At 34.9% G+C, this 25150-nt stretch overlaps 3 protein-coding genes across 3 annotated transcripts; 1 reads left to right on the top strand and 2 right to left on the bottom strand.

The window, feature by feature from the left end:
- The first annotated feature begins 5206 nt into the window (after positions 1-5206).
- On the top strand, positions 5207-7181 carry LOC111784204 (cytochrome b561 and DOMON domain-containing protein At3g25290-like). Its single transcript, XM_023664987.1, has 3 exons — positions 5207-6023; positions 6208-6465; positions 6574-7181. The coding sequence occupies exons 1-3, from the start codon at positions 5355-5357 to the stop codon at positions 7060-7062; spliced, it is 1416 nt and encodes a 471-aa protein (XP_023520755.1). The 5' UTR covers positions 5207-5354; the 3' UTR covers positions 7063-7181.
- A 134-nt stretch (positions 7182-7315) lies between these two features.
- Positions 7316-13550, bottom strand: LOC111784211 (protein HOMOLOG OF MAMMALIAN LYST-INTERACTING PROTEIN 5-like). Its single transcript, XM_023664993.1, has 6 exons — positions 13318-13550; positions 13134-13234; positions 9403-9512; positions 8676-8751; positions 8455-8598; positions 7316-8288 (listed from the first exon to the last, which is right to left on the bottom strand). The coding sequence occupies exons 1-6, from the start codon at positions 13409-13411 to the stop codon at positions 7521-7523; spliced, it is 1293 nt and encodes a 430-aa protein (XP_023520761.1). The 5' UTR covers positions 13412-13550; the 3' UTR covers positions 7316-7520.
- Positions 13551-16866: 3316 nt separating this feature from the next.
- On the bottom strand, positions 16867-22221 carry LOC111784210 (65-kDa microtubule-associated protein 1-like). Its single transcript, XM_023664992.1, has 11 exons — positions 22005-22221; positions 20771-20871; positions 20484-20687; positions 20147-20395; positions 19846-20061; positions 18716-18871; positions 18314-18625; positions 17897-17984; positions 17656-17804; positions 17206-17476; positions 16867-17112 (listed from the first exon to the last, which is right to left on the bottom strand). Exons 2-11 carry the CDS (start codon positions 20840-20842, stop codon positions 17069-17071), a joined length of 1761 nt encoding a protein of 586 aa, XP_023520760.1. The 5' UTR covers positions 20843-20871; positions 22005-22221; the 3' UTR covers positions 16867-17068.
- Positions 22222-25150: the final 2929 nt, after the last annotated feature.

The raw sequence follows: 25150 nt of genomic DNA on the forward strand, positions 1-25150 counted from the left end.
AAGTGAATGGAATCATAATGATAATCACAGAAGTGTTCTATCTGTCAGAGCTGAGGAACAATTTGTTGAGTATTGGTAAATTGCAAGCAAAGAGGCTTACCTTTTTGTTTCAAAATGGAATGTACAAGGTGTTTCATCTTGACAGAGGCTTAATTATGAAGACAAAGATGTCCTCGAATCGAATGTTCATACTGCATGCTATATCTCAGCCTGTAGCATCTACTTGTTTCAATACAATCACATAAGATATTGAGCAACTTTGGCACTGTAGATATGGACATTTGGGCTTTAAGGGATTAAAGACTCTTCAGCGAAAGAAGATGGTAGATGGTTTACCACAACTCAAGTCTCCATTGAAACTGTGTAAAAATTGTTTGGAGGGTAAGTAACAAAGGCACTCGTTTCCAAAAAGAAGCCCATGGCGAGCTTCAAAAATTCTCCAATTGGTGCATGCTGATATTTGTGGACCGATCAAACCCATCTCAAACAGCAAGAAAAGGTACTTGATTACTTTCACCTATGACTTCAGCACAAAAACATGGGTTTGTTTCTTTATAGAAAAATCAGAAGCCTTTGCTGTATTTAAAAACTTTAAGAATCATGTTGAGAAGGAAACAAACTCATTTATTAAAGCCTCACGAACTGATCAAGGAGGAGAGTTTACATCCGAAGAATTCACCAATTTTTGTGATGTAAATGATATACAAAGACAACTCACAGTTGTATACATGCCACTGCAGAACGGAGTTGCGAAACAAAAAAATAGAACTATTATGAATATGGTTCGTAGTATGATTTCAAAAAAGAAAATTCAGAAAAGTTTTTGGCCTGAAGCAATTAACTGGACTGTGCATGTACTGAATCGAAGTCCAACATTGGCTGTCAAAAATAAAACTCCAGAAGAAGCTTGGAATGGAGTCAAACCTTCAATTAAATATTTTAGAGTGTTTGGATGTATCTCTCATGTTCATGTGCCGACCGTAAAAGAACTAAGCTGGATGATAAGAGTTTGAGTTGTGTTTTGCTGGGAGAGTTAGTGAAGAATCAAAGGCTTACAAACTCTATGATCAAACTTCACAAAGGATCATAATAAGTAGGGATGTTGTATTCGAGGAAGATAAGAGTTGGGACTGGGATAAGACCTATAAAGAATCCATTATGTGCGATCTGGAATGAGGTGATCAAAAGGAGGCAGCAGATGTGTTTGATGAAAATGCAGAAGGGAGAGAATCTGATATGGAAGCTGCAGAGGAAAATATTTCCTCTGGTTCTTTGGCTGAAGCAAGCTCTCCTTCTCCGGCTGAAGCAAACTCTCGGAGGAATTGGAGACCACTAGTCAGGATGAGAGACTATGCAACAGGAGAAGATCTTTATGAACAAGATAATGAAGCTCACTTGGCCATATCTACCACTACTGATCCTGTAAACTTTGAAGACGCATTGAAGAGTGAGAAATGGAGGCAAGCCATGGATTTGGAAATGGAAGCAATAAACAAAAATGACACATGGGAATTGATGGAGTTACCTGAGGGCCGAAAGAAGGTTGGAGTCAAATGGATTTATAAGACGAAATTCAATGAAAATGGGAAAGTCGACAAATACAAGGCTACGCTTGAGCAGAAATTCAATGAAAATGGTATTTGTGGAGCAACCCTGTGGATATGTGCAAAAGGGACCTGAGCAGAAGGTTTACAAGTTAAAGAAAGCACTCTATAGGCTTAAGCAAGCTCCACGTGCTTAGTACAGCCGTATAGAAGCCTATTTTATGAAGGAAGGTTTTGAGAAGTGTGACTATGAGCACACTTTGTTCATCAAGAGAGGAAAAGAAGCCAAAGTATTAATTGTAAGTCTCTATGTTTATGATCTCATGTTTACTGGAAATGATGAATTAATGTTTACCGAATTTAAAAATTCCACGAAAAATGAGTTTGACATGACAAATCTCGGTAAGATGAGGTATTTTCTTGGCCTATAAATCTTACAAAAATCTAATGGTATTTTCATAAGTCAAAAGAAGTATGCTTTGGAGGTGCTTAAACGGTTTGGAATGGACAAAAGTAATTCTGTTCATAATCCTATTGTCCCTAGATGCAAACTTATGAAAGATGAAGATGGAATATAAGTGGACAAAACCTACTATAAGCAAGTTGTAGGCAGTCTTAATTATCTCACAGCAACTCGACCAGACATAATGTTTGCTGTGAGTCTGATCAGTAGATATATGGAGAATCCCACTGAGCTTCATTTACAACAGCAAAAAGGGTACTACGTTATTTGAAGGGAACAACTGGGTTTGGAATTTTCTATCGGAAAGGAGGAGATGATGATTTTGTTGCATACATAGACAGTGATTACGCTGGAGATTTGGATGAGAGAAAGAGTACTTCAGACTATGTGTTCTTGTTGAGTTCTAGAGTAGTGTCATGGTCATCAAAGAAACAACCAATAGTAAGTCTATCTTCCACAGAGGCAGAATTCATAGCTGCAGCTTCATGTGCATGTCAGGCAGTATATTTTAAAAGGGTGTTGGAAAAACTGGGTCAGAATCAAGACAAGTCAACTATTATTCGCTGTGATAGTAGCTCTGTTATCAAGCTTTCAAAAAACCCAGTAATGCACGGTCGGAGTAAACACATAGATGTGCGTGTCCATTTCCTTCGAGAGCTCACAAAGGCTGGCACTGTGGAGTTGGTGCATTGTGGCACACAGGAACAGGTAGCTGATGTGATGACTAAACCACTGAAATTGGATGCTTTCTTGAAGTTGAGAGAACTATTGGGAGTCTGTTCTGAAGTGACGTAGATATAAACTGATTACTATTTGGGTTCAGTTTAGATTGATTTAGATTTGATTTAGTTATTTGAATTAGATTTGATTTAGTCATACCAGATTTAGTGGATTTGATTTGTTTTTTTATGTATTCTGTAATACTACATAATAGCTCATTTCATTCTTCAATAAAGAGTGAGATTTCTTCCAATTTATTTGATCTTTTTAGTTTTCTCTCTCTGTTCCTAACAGGGCAATCGTCATGTCAGGTTGTGAGATTGATAATAAATCGTCTCTAGAAGTTGTATCCTCGTATCATCTTCTTTAAGAAAAACATCACGAACGTGTTCTATGCTTCTTTTGGTGTCTTGTCATCCTAAATGTGCTCCAACATCTCTTCTTCAACTGTGGTCTTTAAGAAAAATATTGTTTTGTCTGCTTTGATTCTCCTTTTGTAAAATGCGTCATTGGGATCTTCCTCTGGCGGCCTAATTTCGCTTCTGTCAATGATTTCTCAGAGGTCTTGTCCTAGTAGATAAGACATCATGCATGTTGCTCATGTGTTGTAGTTGTTGCCACTGAGTCTCTTAATTCCTCCAACGACTTGGAGATCACTCATTGTGCTGGTGAACCTCAATAATACCAAACAAACTTTTTCAACACAGAACTGCAGTATCACGAACTACTCATGACATAAAGAAGCTCACTTACTATTAATCCCAAGAAATTGTTTATGATGTGGAAGATCAGATAAAGCTGCAATAACATAGCATACTGAGAATTTCAAAAGATCCAACAACTTATACCAACGTTATTTGATTTCATATTGTTGAACACAACTCTTTTGTGAGAATACTCACACTCTTTATTACGACCAATCAAGAAAGATGACAAGACACCCTATAGAAAGTACTACACTATTCCAGATTGCTTGGAATGAAAACTTAGTAGGGTGGATGAGTATTTATTGTATAGATGACTTATTTCTAAAATACCTAATTTTTTCTTCTAACATACATAGATAACGAGCTAATACAATTATTGGGTTAGTGGTGGTTGGGCTAGTGATATTTTAACCGTCTTCTCCAATCAAACAAATTTATCATTGCTTTGACACGAAAGTCAAGTGTGTTTTGACCGACAAGAATTGGGCATCATAAAAGGGAATATCCCCATTTAAAAATATGGATCATGAATCAATTATAATTTTGAAATGTTTATCACTAAAGAACCAATAAACATGACTAGGAGATGAGAATAAAAGAAAGATAGGTAAAGCTAAATTTTTTATACCAAAGAACATGATATCAAAATAACTTTCAAACCAAAGTGAATTGATACTCAACTATGCAAAAGCCATCATAGACCTCTCTAATATGCATGCCATAATTAGTAATGTGATGATTAGATAAGGAATTACTTTAAGATCAAAGAATTTGTTCTTACTTCAAGATTAAAACAATCACCAAATTCCTTAACTAACCAATATTTGAATGTTTAGCAAACATGGAAGACAAACAATACTTATAATCGCATATGCACTACACAAAATAAAATCACTAAAACAATTAAGTAATGATAATATTCTTCCTAACAAAATTTGATCTAAAAATCTAATTACTAGTGGATGATGAAAATGTTATTTTGCATGCTTGTATGATGTAATATAAAAAATTCTAATTACAATTATTTTACTTTTGTTAATTTAAAAAATATATGATGTAATATATTATAAATTCTATGATATTGTAAACTAATAGATTGAAAAAGGTTATATCATAAAGCGTTTTCATAAAATAGTTCATTATAGTTTAGATTAGATCTAATACTGAGTTGTGACAAACTATTTTATAAACTATTTTATGTGTTATGAATATATATAAAATACTAATTTAGAATATTAATTGTTGAATGAGTTCATGAAAACGTTCTCAATTCATATTAGATCTCTCTCCTTGGCATAAAATCTTAAACTAATTTGAGAAAATTAATAAAGCACTTATCACACCGAGTAAATGAGAGACCAAAACCATATTCAAATAAAAGTGACCATTAGGATAGAATAGTTATAAATAAGCTTACTAGAATTGAACTAAAAGACTCACGTTGATTTGGACAAAGCGTGTAAGGAGTAAATAACATAGCTATGTTCAACGAGAGGTTGGTGAATGTCGGGGTCATCAAGTGCCAAATTTGAATTATTCGAATTCAAAACATGGGTGGTTGCTCCAACATAGCTAGTGAGAATAAGTTGAAATGCATGATTTAACATATGATAATAGAGGAGAACATTAAAAATGTGAATGAAATGGTCCTGAAATAATGATTGAAAAGAAAACATGATAAATTGTAGGCTAAACAAAATAGAATGATTCCCTAAAGCATAGAAATTTGCAGAATATATTCTGGAAATAAAAGAGCACAAAAGAAGAAACTTGGATGAGATAGCAAGTATATAATTATATCTCTTTTACCACAAAAGTGATGGCATGCTTTGGGTAATACCGAAGCTTACTAATATTCCATTGTTTGTAAATATATAAGTATAAAACGCAGCACCCAAAGGCATTCCATCATAACCCATCATGCAATATTCTTGCTATTCAATCCCCTTTTTGTTTGTAATTGGCATTGTCCTGTCCCCAACCACAGCCCTCGCCCATCAGCACAGCCACCGATGCACCGCCAAATTCTACGAGCTCACCAAGAGCAAGAACATGTCACGCTGCCTCAGGCTCCCCACCCTGGGCGCGGAGATGGGTTGGAGCGCCCCATCATTGAAGAATTGCCACCATGTGTTTGAAGTGGTGTTTGGCGCCCCATTGAGAGAGGAGAAGGGGTGGATGGCATGGGGCGTGAACCCTACGCTGGAGGGTCGGATGGTGGGGACCAGAGCCGCCATTGGCATCAAGGACCCTTCTGGACCGCCTCACTGCAAGACTTATAGTGTGGGGTACGAGACGAGGAGGGCATGCGGGCCGCTTCGGCCGAGGGATGTGGAGGAGATGAAGTGCTTGAGATTTGAATATGATAATAGGACAGAGTACTATTATTTGACGGCTACTCTGAATCTGTCTTCTACGGATTATAATGTTTCCAAGCTGCATATTGTGTGGCAGAGTGGATTTGATGCTGATGGGGATGTGCCCAAGAAGCATGTCTCTGATTTGAAGCATATTGATAGCTTTGAGACAATTGATTTGGTTTCTGGACAATGTTCTGATATGGCCTTCATCAAGATTTACCTCAGACAGGTATGGATGGATGGATCGATCAATCTCTCTCTCGATTGATCGATCGATCAATTAATCATGGGTTTATAAGTCAGGAACGAGACATTTCAAAAAAACAAAAAAACAAAGTTACGAGAACTTATGCAGTTCTCAGAAGTCAGTGATTGTTAATTATGTTAATTATGTTGTTTGTTTGTTTGGTCAGGTGCATGGGATAATGAACATAATAGGGTGGGGAACAATGTTGCCAGTGGGAGTGATAATTGCAAGATTCTTCAGGGAATTCCCATTCGAAAGGACGGATAGATGGTACTACTTTCATGTATCCTGCCAATCCATAGGATTCTCAGTTGGCGCCATCAGTTGGGGCATTGGAATATGGCTCGCTCATTCATCCCCTCACCACATTTTCTTCACCCATCACGTCCTCGGCATCATCATTTTCGTATTCGCCACATTACAAGTCTCTCTCTTTCTCTTTCTCTTTCTCTTTCTCTTCCTCTTTCTCTTTTAAAATCTTCCTTAATTTTGATTCATAACACTAACATCATAACATCCCTTTACATCGTAGACATTGGCTATAAGGTTCAAGCCAGGGAAGACCGACGACTTCCGAAAAGTGTGGAACATCTACCATCATTTTCTAGGATATGCTTTACTACCACTCATATTCATAAACATATTTGAAGGAATTAGAATTTTGAAACCGGACAATAAGAAGACATGGAAGTTGGCAGTGATTGGAATTCTTACAGCTTTGGGAGTTATCACTTTCATTCTTGAGGCTTATACTTGGAAAAAGTTTATTGATGATAAGAAGAAGGAGGAACAAAAGAAGGAGGAACAAAAGAAGGAGGAACAAAAGAAGAAGGACGCCATGAGGATTTGTGAATCAACAAATAAAGATCAACGTGGTGGTTCAATAAATAAACATCAACATGGTTCAGAAATAAATCATGATGGTTCAGAAGGACAACATCCAGTCTCATCACAACATCCGCATGCCAACACACCCTCAACACAACCAACACAACGGGGGAACAACACAACAAACATTTGAATATTGTAACCATACAATTACTTTTTGTGTATGAAGCTGTTCTGTGTGGGTTTTGTTAGGTCGCACTGAGTAAGCATTATCAATAATTATTCTCGTGGTCGAGTATGTGTTTCATTCTATTTTAATCTTTATCTGTTGCATGTAATCTTATAATTAAATACCAAGCACATTGATTAACGAGTACACCTTTTAGAAAGAAAAGAAAAAAAATCTATGACCTTAAAATGGCACTCAAATGGTTGAACTAAGGAACTAGAACTTATTCAAATCATTTCATTGCACATGTTGAACTAAAAAAACAAACATCAATCAACTTTCTCAATAATATTGTCAACCGAAGGATCGGGAGTCGTATACGCTATCTGTTTTGAGGGCATAAATCTAATTAAATTTACACATCAAACCTGGTATAAAGGCAAAAGAAAACTCACATGTCAGTCCATCAGAAAGGCAGAAAATCACAGATTGGCTGAAGGGTTAGTCAACAATTCCAGTGATTTCTTCAAGTGCTCTACTGCAATTGAAACATCATCAAACGCCAGAGCCCCTACAGCAAACCTCGCAGCCTTGTGTGCCTCAGCGATTTTCTCAGGAGGTGGCTGGTAGTTGCTGTCGTAATGGTACGACTTGGTTGGAGCCGGGGCAGGTTGAGGTTCCAACGTCGTCCCGTCTCTGCCATTTGAATGATATTGGGAAGCTGATGGGTAGCTAGCAGGAGGAGGGGTCACTTGAGAAGAGTATGAAGAATCGGAACCATGGTAATAGTTCAGATTGTGAGAAGGGGCCGCTGGGAGGCTGCTTTCCGAGAAACTTGGATAAGATTGAAAATGGGGATAGGAGTAATTTTGGGAGGTTTCATCAGAAGGATAGTTATGAGGCAAAGGCTGTTGTTGAGGCTCTTGTGAGTAGGATTGTACGTGGTGGAATGGCTGAGAATAAGAGGAAACATCTGGTTCATTCCTGGTAGGAGGTAGATGAAAATCATGGGATGGATAACCAGATGCTGGGTATGATGGAATATTTGGAGGGTGCTGGTGATTATCGACTTCATTATGGAATCGGGTGGGTGGAGACGTGTTTAAAGAAGTGTGGTTGTTCATGTTGTCATAGACCTGAGGAGTTTGTGGGATATTTACATGATCATCATTAACCATATCATGAACCTGAGGTAACGAATCTGATAGCGATTGAGTTCTGAAGAACTCGGGCTCTGCTGGACTTGCGTCCTATAAAGACAAACATCGAGATAAGTACTTTTCTGTATAGTGATACGACTCCAAATATGGAGAAAAGTAAATTTAACAAATAATATTACATTTTCATAATATGCATCAATATAATTTCATAATATGTAGGTCAAGAGATAAAAAAGAGTTAGGCTCTGAACCATACATTTGCAGTGGTAGTAGGTGCACTTGAAGGAACAGAGAGATCTTCGTCACCGGAAGGTGGACCAGGCTGTGGCTTCCTTCCCTCTTTCAAAGCCTTCCTGATATCTGCTGCTTTCCAGACTGCATATTTCCGTTTTTGCTCCAGCTATAAATGAAGGAAAAAAGCTAAGCATAGATACAATTCAGATAATTAAAACACGGTCAATCAGCAAAGAAACTCACGTCTGGTTGAAGTGGACCAAACTGAGAAATAATCTCAAAGAAAATGCTTGCAGCATAAAATGTTTTTGCAGTGTTCCTATGAATATTGAAAGCCATTAGAAAATCGGACACTAAAACTATGATTTCTCAATCTATATCCAAATAATGGCAAAAGGATACAAATGTAATGGAAAAGACCTGCCATCACTTAAAATGAAAATCATATGAAAGACATATTTTGACACTTCCACAAAGATATTGAACGTGAGAAAGTTCAAGGAAGTTATGATCTAAACATACATCTCATATAGCCATAAAAGGGAGTTGCGGAAGAATATGAATGATGCTTAATATCAAACAAAAACCATCCTGAATAGATTTTGGTAATCTTTTGAAAACCAAAATTCATTCTTGGGTGTAAATCATACGTTCTGCACATAACACACGCAGGTAACCAACCATATTCCACAAGTGAGAAAAAACTAGCTGCTTGGAATCAAGAAAATAAAAGACTTATTTGGAAACGATATTCAAAACAGTTTTCTATTTTTCAGAACAATAATCTATAACATCAATCATTAAAAGACGTACTAAAGACCACTAAAATGTCATCTGATCTAATCCAATCCTAGTTTTTAAGAGCAGTTTCCCAAGACAAGCAGATAACTATAATCTTTAAAACTAACTAAAATTGCAAGAGTTGATGTATGTTTCTAAATGAAAGAAGATCATTGATTCATTGCCATACAAATCCGCTCGTCCAGCATGATCTTGTTTGTCTGCTTTTGCAAAGACATTCAATGCAAAGCCCTCAAGATGCAAACTATCATCAGGCCCCAGGCTGAGTGACTTCTTATCCTGAAAAGGATAGATGGATTGATCAGTAAGCAGATATTACAAACCTAATTTATAAAATAACCAACTGGTAGAAATATGACGAGTGATCTCAAAAAGGTCCATATTTCTCTATGCTCCAATTAAAGATCCTATGGTTTCTTTTTCACTTTTCTTTCTCTTTCTCTTAAATAAGAAAGTAACTTTATTGAATAAATGAAATTACAAAAGAGAGGGAGGATATGAAGCTGTAGGCCAAAGAAGTACAACACAACGCTCTCCCAAATGGAACTAAGAGAACTTACATTGCAAGAGCTAAAAGGAACAAAAAATTTACATCGAGGACCACAAAAATAAGAGAATCCAACATGTTGCTATTGGATTTTTGTTTGTCGTTGAGACATTGTACCTTCCTCTCCTTTTTGAAGGAATGGCTTTCAAAAATCAAGGAGACGAGGAGTTGATGTTGAGGGATGAGCCAAACTGCCAATTGAAGATAGAGAAGATAAAGCTCCAGAAACTATCAACAAAACAACAAGCACGAGAAGTATATCTTTGAGATTCAGCTCTTTCTTGCACAAGGAGCATCAGCTTGGGGAGAGCACAATTTGGAGGCCTTCTTTGAAGCTTATCGAGGGTACTAATAATCTCATGAGCAAGCTCCGAAGGAAGAACTTGACTTTCTTGAGATATTCGGATTGCCAAATAATTTTGTGAAGGTTAGTCTCATAGGCGTTCTTTTATCAATCAAGACAAAAAATAGAAGTTAGAAGAGAAAACCCTGATTAATGATTACATTCAACCAAGTCCAATTGTCCAGAAGAGAGCCAAAGCAGAAGTTAGAGAACAAACTTGGAGAGAAGCACATTCTGGTTGAGGTCCCTTCTAAAAGTGAGATTTTAATATTGAGAGGAGGTATTCTTGATGACGGTCACTATCCGAGTATGGAGAGAAAAAAGCCTCAGGTTAGGCCTTGGAAGGATGCCATGGCCAATCACAATCCACAAGCTACTAGTAGCGTTGCCAAAACAAGACTTTGACTCTTTTTTTTAAAAGAAAAATAATAATTAAGGTATCAAAAGGTTTCACTCCTTCCCTACATGCTCATGATTTACCCCACTAACTAATCTCAAGGAGGCTGTGCACATAGACCATACTCGGTGGAGCCAAATTTTGCAATAATAACTTTCCTCTAGACTCCAAATGGCAGTTTTTTCAATGTTAAATCTCCAAAGCCAGTACGTAAGGACAAAGTAACTTCTTTGGGAATGTTTGGCTCATGATTTTAACATGTCTGAGTTTATGAAGTTGGTCGATGGAAAGCTCAAGTTCTGTATTGTCTATGCTTGGGTTGTACAAAGGAATAAGTTAAAGAAACCTAATTTTGTATCGTCCTCTCAAGCATTCTGTCTGTTGGGAAATGAACCCATATAATTCTATTCTGGAAGGACTTATAGATTGCACAGAAACCTTTTGTACCATCTTTCCTTTACCATCTGTGTCATCTAGCTCAAAAAATGCATCTATATTAGATTTGTGATTAACCAAAATGGTGCATGGAAGATGGGTTTTCGTAGAAACCTCAAAGATGTGGAAATTGTGAAATGGGCAACACCACCCTCTTTGCTATCATCCTTCCCACCTATTAGACCATATTTGTGGATTTGGAAACCTGAAAAGGGAGGTATTTCTCTTCTCAATCTTTGACCCATAGTTTTCCGTGGGATGAGACTTGAGACAAATTAACAATGTGCTTTACAATATTATTTGGAAGTAACTCCACCCAAAAAATGTTTTCAAGTATTTGAGCATGAGTAATGAGACTATGGGTCATAATCGTTTGCAAAGAAGATGTTCCTGGAGGGTCATTTCTCCACTGCCCATTATGTAAATCAGACAATCAAACACAAAACCATATCTTCCTTTCTTTTCCTTTTTCTTCAAAGATTTGGGGACACATTACATAAACCTAATCTGAGAACTAGACAGCCCCTTCAAAAATTTTAAAGGTACCAAGTTGCCTCAAGCATAGGGAAGTTAAACTTTTGCCCAACTAATAAACTGGCAACCTCCATCTTTTTTGGCACCTTCAAAGAAAGTCTCTTAAAAGCTTTTCAATAGCCTTAAGCACCTTGGAAAGCATAGGAAGAACTAAAGAGAGACATATAGTAGATAGAGATATCAAAAAAAGGTCACTTGAGTGAGAGTGGGGATTACTTTTAGAGTTGAGAAAGGCTCATTTCTGGAAGCTTGTTGCCAATTATTTCAATAGTAAGAGCCCAAAACGAAGATGTAGGGGTTCCATTGCGGGAAGCGTTAAATAAAAGATGTGCCAAGTGCCTAATTTGCAACCAAAATAAATGGCAAGTTGTCTGGTTGACAATTGACGCCAACTAACTCCAATTTGCCATAACTGATATTGAATCCCAAAGCCTCCTTAATAGTCTCGACAATGTTGAAAAGATAGACAATATTTTCCTTGACAAGAGAGTAAAAAAAAAAAGAATGGTAACATCCCCGATTAGCAAGTGATTAATGGACAGTAGTCTCCGACAACATTGAAAACTTCTACCAAAACTAAGAAGCCCATAAAGGAGCCAACATAGGCAACTCACATCATGATAATGAGGAGAAGGGTCAGAGAGTCTCCTACCGAACACCTCGAGAGGCTAGGATTTTGTCCGAGATTGCCATTTAAATAAGAGAAAAACTTGCAGAAGAGATAAGCAAGCTTGAATCCTGTTCCTCCAACCCTAACCAAAGCCTTCGCTGAAGCATGGAGAATAAGAAAGGTCCTATGATTTCTTTGCAACCAAATTTTCCAACAGGTAGCTTACATTACACTAAAAGGACCTTGCTCTCTTTTTGAAGCTGAGAACAATTAACCGAGAAAAACGCCCAAGTAATCTCAACCAATGAAATTTCAGATTGCTTTCCATTGGTGAATCGACCATCCACACCAAGTAATCTCATTCAGTCGAATTTCCATTAGTTCTAAAAGAATTAACCGCCAGCACCAGCACCAAGTAGTCCTATTCAGTCAAACTAGTCGGTCAAACCTCTGCTACTAGGCCCCCTTCCAAGTCTTAGATCCCAAGTACCAGAAATTTTAAGAGGCCGCATTTCTAAAAGTATGAGTCAATTTCACTATCTCCCCCCTTCTCCATCTTAAATCTTCACTCTGTTTACAGTTGATTTGGGGGTGCTAAGGAACGTGTTAAATACCATATTGCGTTTTATTTGTTTGTCATGATCTTTGTTATTCAATTTAAGTGAAAACACAAATAAAACAAGAAGTAAACCTACTAGAATCCATAAATTTTGAGAAATATAACCTAAATAGATTTATATCAATTTAAAAATATGATATGACAATGAAAAATAAAATTCACAAAGTACTAAATTCATTACAAAAATAAATAAAACGCCAAATATATATATATTTTCCCAAGCCCTAAGTTGCCTTGATCACCCTGATTCTAGGTAACATGCGGCTATCCATTCCATTAAGACAAGACACCAAATCTTCAAACACGAATCCATTATAAGCAATAGTTCCAGTTTGGCAATATTCGACGCCAAAACATCCATATAATCCACTAAATTGAACAAATACAAGCTTAATAGAAGAAGTAAATCCAAAACCTTTTCAAGCTGATTCATGAGGGAAATAAGGAGGGCATTTGTAGTCTTGGTACGCTCGCCCTGTGGAATCTTAAGTCCGCGTTCCATAGCATATAATCGACCTTAACATGGAAAACGCCCAATCAATCAAGAAATCAAAAAAAAAAAAAAAAGGCCTGGATGAAGAATTAAAGCTAAGAAATACAGTAATATGCGACAAGAGGTTCATGCTTCTGCAATTCGTCCGCTCGCTGGAGATAGGGTAGAAGGAGCTTCGCCGGCTCGGTCTCGGTCGCCATCTTCGACTGCTTGGAGCAAGAAACTGTTGGAGAGTCTCGGAATCTGATACGATCAAAGGTGGTTTTCTTTTCTTACCAAAGAATAGCAATCTTTTGGCTTAAGCTAGAAATGCCATGGAAACTTCCAAATCCCATCTTCCTTTTTTTTAAGAAATAAGAATGAACCTTAAATATATATATAATACATGTATATATACATGTATGTTTAGAATATATATATCTATATGTATATCTATGTATATATGTATATGTACATGTATGTTTAGAATGGTATGGTAAAACATGTCTCTATTTTCTTTAGGGTAAATAAGAGAACGTGTTGAAGGTAAAATATAATTTAGATGTCTCTTTAACTTCAGTGTTAGTGGAGATTGTTGGAATTTTTATTCTAAAGCGTCGTAATTAATATTTATTATTTATTATTATTTCGATAATTATATTTTTTTTTTATTTACAATTTTTATTATCCATTACATAGAAATTCAAGATATTAATGCTTTCGATCGTATATTGTTGACATAAGATATGATAATGTTACAGAAATAATATGAAGGGTCTTTGGTATATTAATAAAGTGATGTCTTTTTCTTGTAACACTTCGATCCAAATCGTTTAAGGATAGACATGTGGGTGTGGTTATTGTTAGGTTATGGAGCTGGTTAATTATTTATAATTTAATCAATAGTTATACACAGTAAAGTTACGTATGATAAAGTAAATGGTCGTAAATAATATGTATAGTAAAAAACTATATCGAGTAAAACTATATATGTTATATATATAGTAGACTAAACCATATATATATATATACTTAAGCCATGGTTGAAAATGTTTTTTTTTTTTTTTTTTTTTTTTTTTTTTTNCTGTATTGTCAATATTTTCTCTCGAAGTCATTAATCACCGCAATCTGAAAAAATGAAAAGTTCAAAGATTGAAATTGAGAAGTTTGATAGATCTAATTTCTGTTTCTTGAAGGTGCATATTAAAGATTATATGCACTAAAAAGATCTTCACAAACCACTGTTCGGAGTGAAGTCGGATATCATGACCATGGAGCCGTGGAAGCTTAAGAATCGACAGACCCTAGGGTTGATCTGATTGACTTTGTCCAAAAATGTGACGTTCAACATCATCAAGGAGAAGACAATGTTAGATATGTTGAAGAGGTTGTCGAATATGTACGAAAAATTGTCGGCTATGAAATAAGGTGTTATTGATGCGGCAATTGTTCGATACAAATGTCTGAAAATAGATCTTTTGCAGATTATATAAATGAATTCAATATGATTGTAAGTCAATTGATGGAAATTAATTTTGAAGATGAAATTAAAGCACTGATTTTGATGTCATATTTACCCACATCATGGAATACTATTGTTGTTGGATCAACAGTTCTCGATGATCTGAAAAAGCTAAAATTCGATGAAATCTAAGATGTAGTTGTCAGCAAAAAAAATATTCACAAAAAAAAAAAAAAAAAAAAAGAGACTCATCTGGTAAATGCTCTCCAGGTTGATCAAAGCGGAAGAAGTAAATCAAATGGCCCAAACAAAGGCGGATCAAAATCAAATAACTGTGAAAATGTTCAAACAAACCAAACGTAACATGTTGAAATTGTGGAGAAAACAGTCACTTTTGAACCGATTGTATAAGACTAAAGAGGAAGAAAAATCACAAATCAGATGATGATTATGATTCTACAAGTTTAGCAGAAGACATTGGATGCTTCAATCCTAGGCATGGACAATCCAATTGAATCCTAGATTTTGGTTTAGCATAAGACATTGGGATACTCTGATACTAAGCATGACAGTCCAATTGAACCCTAGATTTTGGTTTAGAAAAAGACATTGGATGCTTTGATCCTAAACGTGGACCGTCCAATTGAATACTAGATTTTGGATTCAGGTGCATCTTGTTTCACAATTTCAAATCTAGAAATTTTGAGAATACTTATCTGGCCGACAACAAAGCTTTAAGATCGAAGAAAATGAGATGTTTGCATAAAAATTGCAGCAATACAAGTGACATTAAAAAATGTCAAATATATTCATGGTCTCAACAAGAACATCATTATTATTGGTCAGATGAATAACACGGGTTATACAACAAAATTTGGGAAGAGTTCGTGAAAGATGTTAAGGTGCTATGTTGGTAACACGTGGCACACATTCTAATAGAAGTATGAAACTATAATTTACTTTTTATTTGAGAATTAATGTAATTTTATTGCTTTTCAATTTTATGGTGGGTAAATAGGAATATTTTTATTTTTATTTTTAAGAAAAAAGAAGGGTATTTTCTTTGATGATGTCATTTTTAGAAGCTCTAGTTTAAGATTTTATAGATTAAAAAATATATATATGGTATTTAATGGTACATGAAAATGTTATTTATGAGAACAAATTATATTTGTATTTATTTTATTAAATTAATTATGGTAACCTTATATAATTTTAATAGATTAGTTAATGAAACAATCCACATTAATTAATCCAAAGTACTAAAAAATGAATTAGTCAATTGAAAAAAAAAGGTAACCCATTTTTAATTGCATAGCTAAATATAAGTACATTAGTTAATTTTTTTATATTTAATTAAATTATTTAATATATTTTATAAAAAAAAATAAATAATGATAATTTATTTATTAAACATAATTTTCAATTTGAATGAATTAATTTCAATTACATTATCTGTAAATAAGTAATTGTGTCCTGAATATGGAGCTTTCACACAATTTGGAATTCTAAGTTTAAGAGTGCCTTACATGATGTTGGGAATGGCACTTGGAGAACCAATTTGGAGCATATCATCTTCTACGTTAGAGAACGACCAAACCAGCTTTGGAAAGACTTTTTGTAACAGCCAAGAAAGAAAAAAACCTTGGGTTGGAGAAGACCGAGAATTCCGGCAAGGGTCGTTACAGTTGATATACTTACAGCCAGACACAGGGCAATGTGCCAGCAAAGAGGCTGAGCCTCAAAGAGGGTGGTCATGAAGCGGTGTGCCAGTAAGGACGCTAAGCCCCGAAATGAGGTGAATTGAGAGAGTCTCACATCGATTGGAGAAGGCAACGAGTGCCAGCAAAGATGTTGGACCCCAAAGGAATGGATTGTGAGATCTCTCATCGGTTGGAGAGTAGAATGAAACATTTTTTTTATAAAGGTGTGAAAACCTCTCCCCATCCATTTTAAAACTTTGAGGGAAAGCCCAAAACGAAAACCTCAAATAGGACAATATCTATCTACTAGCGCTGAGCTTGGGTCATTACACTTTTGGCATTCAAATACCATTCCTAACATACCATTCCTAACATACCTTGCTGTCCATTTTGTAATAATACAACTACACAATTCTTTTAGAGGAAAAAGAATAGACGGAACTTATTCAGAGGTTGAGCAAACATGGAGGTCTTGAATACATCAAAATTCATAATTGCATACACAAACAGAGATCACAAAATCAGAGTCCAATTGAGAAGTAGATTAGTCAAAAACCAAAAAGAACTCGCCCTGACGAAAGAGCTGTATTGCCCCCACTTCTGGACAGTAGAGTACAAAAGATTGAGGACAAAATAACTAACATTAACCCACAAACATCCAACTTCTTCTTCTAACATACACAACTACAAAGAACACCCGCCCACTCTCATCATTAACCTTCCGTTATTTTGTGGAACGTGTCCACTACACCAGCAACTACAAATATTACAGATGGTATTATATTAGACCTATTATCAGTACAGTACATCTATCCTCTATCTCATGGTGAAGATGAAACAGGCTCCGTACCTGAAACGTGCGACCCAGAGTCCTCTTTCGAGATTGCATCATACTTCACAGGTGTCATTGGTCTCATACCATCCCTTTTTCCATCTTTATTCATAGATCTAGATCCATTCTGATTAAGCGATAACCTTCTGCTGCTAGGAGTTCCGTTCACAGCTCCATTGGCACGAGGTCCCGCTGCCTTCTTTGTACTGATAGGTCGAGCAGGGCTAGGCCTTGAATTCGTGATGCTCTCTTGGTCTGTGCTTTGCTGCTCATGAAATTTTTTATGGTCCTGCAATGTCCACCATAAGAGGTCACTAAGAGGAAAAAAAAAAAAAGAGGTAACTTCAAATTTCACATGAGCAAATTAAAGCTGTCCAAAGTGTTAGTGTTCAGTTGAGGCAATGTCAAACCAAAAGTAACATGTACACAAATAAGTTGATCAACGTCACGAGGCTAGAAACAATTTACCCTAAATCGTCGTTTTTCTTCCTCTCTTTCATGCCTGAGCATGGTGTATTCATCAAGCATAGCAAGAAGAGGAACACCATCGTAAATAAACGATATGCCACGATCCTCCTCCCATGCCCGAGTTTTGGCAATTAAAGTGTCAACAAGAGCTTCATAATCAAGTCATCAACAAGAGCCAAGCATTAGTATGCACGGAATTGTAAGAGCAATATTGAAGTACGGACATGTATATACAACAAACCTGGAATTTTGTTGACCAGAATCCTAGCTTTCTCTGCACGTTTGAGATTCAAATGAGCCCCTCTGCTAGCATTATACCTGTTATCATCCTGCAAGGTGATGCCAATGGCGTCAAAACACACAACACAAGTCCAGTATTTTTTAGAAAATAAAGTAGCAGATACATTTAGTCTCTATCAGTCTTTGGGAGCTACATTCAAATTTTCAACTGTGAAACTGAGATGATGTCTAGAACTTAGCTATATAAACCACGTAAGAAGTAAATTTGTAACTCTTAAGTTTTCCAACCAATTAGTCCAGGGAATTACAAAATAGCACAAAATCGAAAGATTTCATACAGGCAAATCAACATAATCAAATTTTTAGAGTTAGGTTATTAGCTAATAGTTTTAATATGATAGCGGGAAAGGACAAGTACCCGATTGTAGTCTTCCAGCCAGCTCTCTTCTTCACATGCTAACATCCATTTTTCAACCTTGTCCAATATTTCTTTCCTGCTGAGAACTTCTTCTTTGGCCTTTGCAATTTTATTGTCCATGTCATCCAGCAATTCAGAAGGCTCAACATTACCCGAATCAATCAGGGTCATAATTTTTTCTCGAGCTGCCTCTGGGTCGATTTCTATGTGAGCATGAGCAAATATCTCTTCAAGTTCAGATTGCTTCTTGAAAGCAATTTCTTTCATCCTACTGGCCTTGAGTTGATCAAGCCTCTCAACCTCCACCGCAGCCTTATTTATATTTAGCATGCAGTGCAAAAAAGAGTCAACACCCACACCTGTACAAATTTACAGCAAGAAATCTAAAGAACACTTAAATACCTGCTCAATCAAATCAAGAGCAAGAGCCCCAGGGACAGTCACTTCATCTACTGATGCTGATATGTTACATGTGACATGGTCAAATAAACTTCTTTCTTCCGAGGGGGTGTCCATTAAATTCCAAAGATCAATCAGCTGAGTTGCCAATTCTTGAAGCTGAATATGAAAAATACAATACAATAAAATACGAAGTTTAAAAGGTCTACACAAAAAACTAAACGAATATCATCATATTCTTAAGGTAGAAATAGTGCAAGGTCTAGCATGTATGAGAATGTACAAATCTTTATCCCTGTAACTGATATGTACAAGTGCTGTTGAAAAATTGTAAAGCTGCCCATGCATTGTTTCTAACTCTAAAAAGTTCAAGTTTTCCATGCATTGAAAGACGTACCAAGCTAAGAAACAATCCGAGTGCATGACATACTTCTGTTTCCCACTTTAGTATGACTAAAGCAATAAATTCAATCTAGATACAACGCCACAAGTAATTGTAATTCTAATATCCTTTTAAATGATAAAAATGAGGATCCATCTTAGTGGGAAGATTTTAAATCTTCAACTAGATTGAATACCATAAAAAGTTTATTTAAATATCATTTTAAATGGTAAACTTGATTGATACTGACGTAGATGTTTCACATCCGCATAAATACCTATTTCCATATTTTGCAGCAAGGAGGCAAATCAAACGCAACTTTGAAATTCTCTTCTTAGTGGGTGTTTGAATTAACTTCGTAAGTGATTTTGAAAGGCCTAAGGTGTTCTTTAAAGTCTTGAGTGTTCGGTAACAAATAAAAATCACTTCTGAAACAATCAAATTGGTTTAAAATCATTTTGTGAAGAATCATTTTAAAGTTGATCATCCAAAAAGAGATATTATAAAATAGTTTATCGGTAATCGCTTAGAATTACTTTATGATGGCCTTTCTAGAATCACTTTTAGATGCAATGCAGCCAAATGAACTTTGGATTCAAATCACTCTTACGAAAAAGTAACCGAACACAAGTATTTTAATTAAAACTAGCTTTACAAAAAAGTGTTTTGAGGAAAAAAGAAGTGAATTGTTTAAATTAGAAGTTATGCCAAACTCATCCTTACAGAAACAAGTTCAGAATATTAAATTCACCTTATGTAGCCTCTGCTTTTTGTCTTCTTTCAGTGCTAAGACCATCTTTGCTAGCTTGGATAAAGTATCATTGCTAATACTTTTAGATTGCACACCAGTTGCGTCGTTTAAGCTTGGGTGAACCTCAGTTACAGTACCAAAGAAATCAATCCCAAGGACAGCACAGAGATCATGCACGGTGCTCACAAATTCAAGAACTTTGTGCAACCTTTCACTCTGTTCTTTGAATAATTGATCCAAGATTAGCTTGATGAAAGAAGAACGATAAACAAAATATATAGCTCCTCAAACTAAAACTTACCTTTTCTTTCTGCAACTCTTGAAGTTGGCAATGGTATTCGTCAAGCTTTTCCACAGAAAGTTGAGACTCATCTACTACTGGATTCTCGCTAATGTTTAAACTCCCAGTGATCTCTCCACATATCTTCTGTATCTCTGATTGCACATCAAAAAATTCCTTAACCCTCTTCTCTTTCTGTTTCCAGAGCTGTTCAAGAGCGGGTGCTATGGCTGCAAGCTGTTCCTTGATTGTTCCAGAAGCACTCTCAGGCTGTACAAAAAACTTGATATGAATCATGAGAAAAATGCAGCAACATTTTCAAATGTAAAAGGCGGCCTTATATGAAGTATTCACTCACAAATTCAGAAAAACTTTTTTCTCCAAGAGCAGATAGAAGATTGGAGAGCTCATGCTTTGCATCTGATAAAGACTGCAGAAGTTTCGCCCTTGATTTATCAGCCAGCTCAACTTTCCTTTTGTAGACATCCAAACATTCCTGATCTATCTGAAGCAGCATTTTATCTCGATCCTCATCACTTTCACCAACTTCATCCCAAATTTCCTAAGATAACTTTTGGTGAGACCAATAGAAAATATTTAGATGGAAAAAAGGGAAGCAAAAGACCAACAGCGTCATTTATTTACTTGCAGTTTCTGCAGTAGGGTACCACATGTGGTTTCCCCTTGAAGAGGATTTTGTGTATCTTCCACCGCCATTCACGAATCTGTAAAATTCACACTTTTATCTGCATCAATCAGACCCTGTAAGTTAGGTTCATCATATGAAATGAAATCATGCAACATTAAGCCCGGAGAATGTGTCACCCCCACCCACACACAAAATGTGTCTTTGATATCATTAAAAAAGAACAAGTATATGGAAGAATGGAAGTACAGAACCAATACAAGTTGCCTCAAACAATCTCTGTGAAAATATGCAGTCTGTGCATGGTGTGTGTAGTTGAGTGTGAGAGAGAAAGAAGCAAACATTCATAAACTTAACTGACATTTCATCACACCGATCAGTTAACAATTTGCTCTACTCATAACCCACGAGCTAGATTATTCAAAATTTAAGTAATTCATTTCATCTAAGAGAACTAAATCAACCAAATAAGCCACCAAGCGAAAGACACAACCCAAGAATCCAGAACAAAGTTTTTGAGATCAAGACTCCAACTCAATCTCCCAATCACAAAAGTTCACCATGGGGTTCCGAGAATTTAGTTAACAAAAAATGTGCAAATCTCCCATTTCTCATATACACACGAAATGAAGAATCGCAACCAAATTTAAACCCTACATTTCATACAATCAAGGGCATCAAAGAGTTGGGGACACTCTACTCTCTCCCAGTACCATCACATTGAAATAGAAGGAACTGGAAAAATCAAATGGAAGGCACAGAGCAGCGTCAGAAAAAGAAAAAGAAGAGCAGCGGTGAAAGATGGGAACTAGAATGATCCTGGAAGCTAAAGCATGTGAGACTAAAATTTCAGATCTAAAAATAGTCCCCTTGTAATCAAAGAGTTCAAACGATTGGCAGCTGAAGGCGATGTAAGACATTAGACGAAGAGTTGGTGAAGAGAGAGAGAGAGAGAAGATAGAGAGTAGAAAAGTCACTCATTACCAAAACCCAGAGTAGGAATATGAAAGAATCGCAAAAGCAGCAAAGAGCGTAGAAAGAAGCGATCCTAAACCCTACATTTGAGAGAGCTCAGAATCGAGAAGAACCAGATCCCCGGCATTAGCGGATTGGAGCAATGACATAGGAGAAAAGAATTCGAAAACACATGTAAAACAAGAAATTGAGGAAGAGAAAAGCAAGAGAGAGTGGGTTGAGTTGCATTAGGTAGCAGGAAAAGAAGGAAAATGATACCCAGATGTTGGTAGAGGTAGAAGCAAAGGATTGAAGAAGCGCAATGTATTCAGATCCAGAAGAGCAGGGGGTAGCAGAGCGAGTGAGGGGGTGAAGAAAGGAATAATAATAAGAGAAGGAGGAGAGGAAGACAAGAATCCAGAGCAGAGCATGCAGGTTAGATTAGATTAGATTAGATTAGAGGAGCGTATACAATGGGAGTGGGGAAGAAGCGGAAGAAGGGGATGGGACCCTTAAATACAAACAATATCCATTTCTTCTTCCATAATTACTACACCAAATCACTCTTAATTACCAATTTCACTCTCTCCATCTCACATTATTAATAATAATAATAATACCTTAAATTCTTATTTTCCAATTTTATTATTCAAATATTTTACTTTTAATTACGTGCTTGTGCTTATGCTTATGCTTCACACCATTAAACTCAGTTTCTCCTACTTTCCCTCATTCATTCACTCATAGTTAAGATTAGCTTAGGTAACTCTAACTTGCATCTGCACTACGTATTTGACCCACGTGTTAATGCATCTATTAAGATGCTATTCCATTATTCGTTAAACAAAAACAAAGAAATTTGGTACAATGACTACCCGCTTGAACTAATATCCAGTTCAAATGATCAAGAATTATCCAACTCAAACTATAAAAATTTGGGTAAGTTTTTTTTTTTTTTACATTTTGGTTAGATTAAATTATTTGAACAATAAAAAATTAGTTAACAATTTTTTTTTTTGTTGGGTCAACTAGAACCCTACCTTGTTCTACCTTATGTTATGACTTGCTAGTGTTTAATATTTGAATTTTATGGGATTTTAATTATTAATATAATGTATAATGGTGATTTTTTTAAAATAATTATATACAAGAATAACTGAAGCCAACTTAAAAGACAGGGTTGTTAGGGTCACCAACCTAATCAACTCAACAAGCACGTGGTAGGAAAATAATATAATAAGTAAATGTAATTTAGAATTTTCATAATATATATATATATATTTTAGTTTCGTAATTTTTTCCTGTTCGAAATGTAAGTGGTGAGGATGTAAATAAATTCTGAATTAAATGATAGAATATTGGTTTATTTGAAAATATTGTGCCAATTCCAAAACTTTACTCATATTGTCTCTCCTAAACTATAATTAAACACTCTAATATTTTAATAATAAATATTTGAATGGAATCACTCATAAATTTCCCTTTAACCAAAAATCACACTTAAAATACATAATAAATTAAATAATTTTTTTTTTATGAAGGAATCAATGTTTCCTTATTACATAATTCTGAATAATATCTCTTTTGAGGGACAGAATTCTCAGAAGTTGGATGAGGATGAAGGAAGGAATTTCTCTTTAATAACGTGCAATCTGAAGAAAAAAAAAAAAAGAAAAACCTGTTTTTTTTTTTCAATATTTATAAATATATATTTTATTACGTAAATAAATCTGGAGGTAGCATTTTCTAAGAAGGCTCTTTACTCAGATTTTATTTTTAACATTTATGGGTGGTCAATAAACTGTCAATTTTTAAAATGATAATTGATATCTTATCTACGGTTATGCTCAATTTATAACTACATCATTAAATATTTTTCTAAAAAATATTTCTATATTCCCATAATTTGCTTCATTTATGAATTTTTTTTTTCTCCCAAAAGGCAAATCCACTCTTCCTATTCATTTGAATTTAATATTTTTCTCAAAAATTGCATTTAATAGGTAACACATGGTATTGTCCACTTTAAGTATAAACTTTCATGACTTCACCTTTACTTTCTCCAGAAGATCTGACACTAATTGAGAAGTTGTCTCTCACTTATGCACCCGCAATCTTTCATTTAATAAACTCAATGTGGAACTTTGGTCAATAAGTAACTCTATTATTGATTATCATAATAACTATTATAGTTATATATTCAATCAATATATAAATTTAATCATTAATTCATGTCACTCTACCCTCGAATTATATGGTTGTCATTCTTTTATTCAGATTTACGTCCTAAAATCTCAAAATTATTAATTTAATATTTAATAATTATTAGCCTAATTACAAGTATAGAATTGATAATGAAAAATGATATTGAAAGCAAGCTATAAATCAAAGAATTTATTGCTATTTAACATGAGCAGTGGTTCTTTTCAATAATTTGTGAATATAGCATTCAATAAAGAATTTAGTATAATATATATATATATATATATATACATGCAATAATTATTGAATTATTTATAGTGCTTCAATAATGAGTGCATCAGACTCAATAAAATATGGAATATAATTGCTTATAGTAATATAATTAATTTCAACAATATAGTTTTCATTAAATAATCCCTTCTTATTTTATGAAGCAATAAAAATATTATAATTTCGTTATAAAAAAATTATTAAATATATTCATACGTGTGCACGTGTCAACACGCCCTTTATTAAAATAATCCATATTTTGTCCTTTTCTTTAAAAAATTAGAATTTTGTTGTTACAGATTTTGATTAAATTTTATTTATTTATTTATATTAATAATTAATAATTAATAATAAAAAAAGAAAAAAAAAAAAAAAAAGGGCTCAATTGAAATTTGGGTATATTTATTGCCCACCAATCAACAACACTCACAATAAATGAACCTACTTTTTCTTTTTTCTTTTTCTTTACATATTAATGGCTTTGATGGAGATCTTGACTTCCAAAGAAGGCAATTGATGTTCTAAATTGGGGGTTTCCATTTTTTTTTTAATTATTTTATTAAAATCCATGGATCCTATTCTAATTATGATTTTTTTTTAATTTTTTAAATAAAAATTTATTTTGATAATTTTCATTAATTTTTATTTTTGTATGACTTTAATAATATTTCAAAATTTTGGGGCTGAGGCAATATAAATATAAAGTTGAATTTTTTTTTTTTAAAGAAAAAAATATATTTGTTTAAAAAAAAAAAAAAAAAAAAATTATGATGAAATAGTAGTTGGGGAACAAAAATGGTTAGGTTTGATCCCCACCATGAGGCAGAAAAAATGTCCCAAAAATTTGGCAATACAGAAGTGGGGCCTCTACCAACACACATGTGACCTTCTCCTCCCCAATCCCTCCCACCATTATTAATTAAAATCATTTTATAATAAATATTTTAAGAAAA

This window comes from Cucurbita pepo, unplaced genomic scaffold (genome assembly GCF_002806865.2).
Source record: "Cucurbita pepo subsp. pepo cultivar mu-cu-16 unplaced genomic scaffold, ASM280686v2 Cp4.1_scaffold000173, whole genome shotgun sequence".
NCBI lineage: Eukaryota > Viridiplantae > Streptophyta > Magnoliopsida > Cucurbitales > Cucurbitaceae > Cucurbita > Cucurbita pepo.

Coding starts and splice junctions, on each gene's coding strand:
- LOC111784204 (XM_023664987.1), top strand. CDS start 5,355: ATGCAATATTCTTGCTATTCAATCCCCTTTTTGTTTGTAATTGGCATT. Junction 6,024..6,207: donor TCAAGATTTACCTCAGACAG/GTATGGATGGAT, acceptor TTGTTTGGTCAG/GTGCATGGGATAATGAACAT. Junction 6,466..6,573: donor TCGTATTCGCCACATTACAA/GTCTCTCTCTTT, acceptor TTTACATCGTAG/ACATTGGCTATAAGGTTCAA.
- LOC111784211 (XM_023664993.1), bottom strand. CDS start 13,411: ATGGCGACCGAGACCGAGCCGGCGAAGCTCCTTCTACCCTATCTCCAG. Junction 9,513..13,133: donor TCATGAATCAGCTTGAAAAG/GTTTTGGATTTA, acceptor TATCCTTTTCAG/GATAAGAAGTCACTCAGCCT. Junction 8,752..9,402: donor CATGCTGGACGAGCGGATTT/GTATGGCAATGA, acceptor CAATATTCATAG/GAACACTGCAAAAACATTTT.
- LOC111784210 (XM_023664992.1), bottom strand. CDS start 20,842: ATGGCGGTGGAAGATACACAAAATCCTCTTCAAGGGGAAACCACATGT. Junction 17,985..18,313: donor GGCTGGAAGACTACAATCGG/GTACTTGTCCTT, acceptor ATCACCTTGCAG/GATGATAACAGGTATAATGC. Junction 17,113..17,205: donor CTCTGGGTCGCACGTTTCAG/GTACGGAGCCTG, acceptor TAATATTTGTAG/TTGCTGGTGTAGTGGACACG.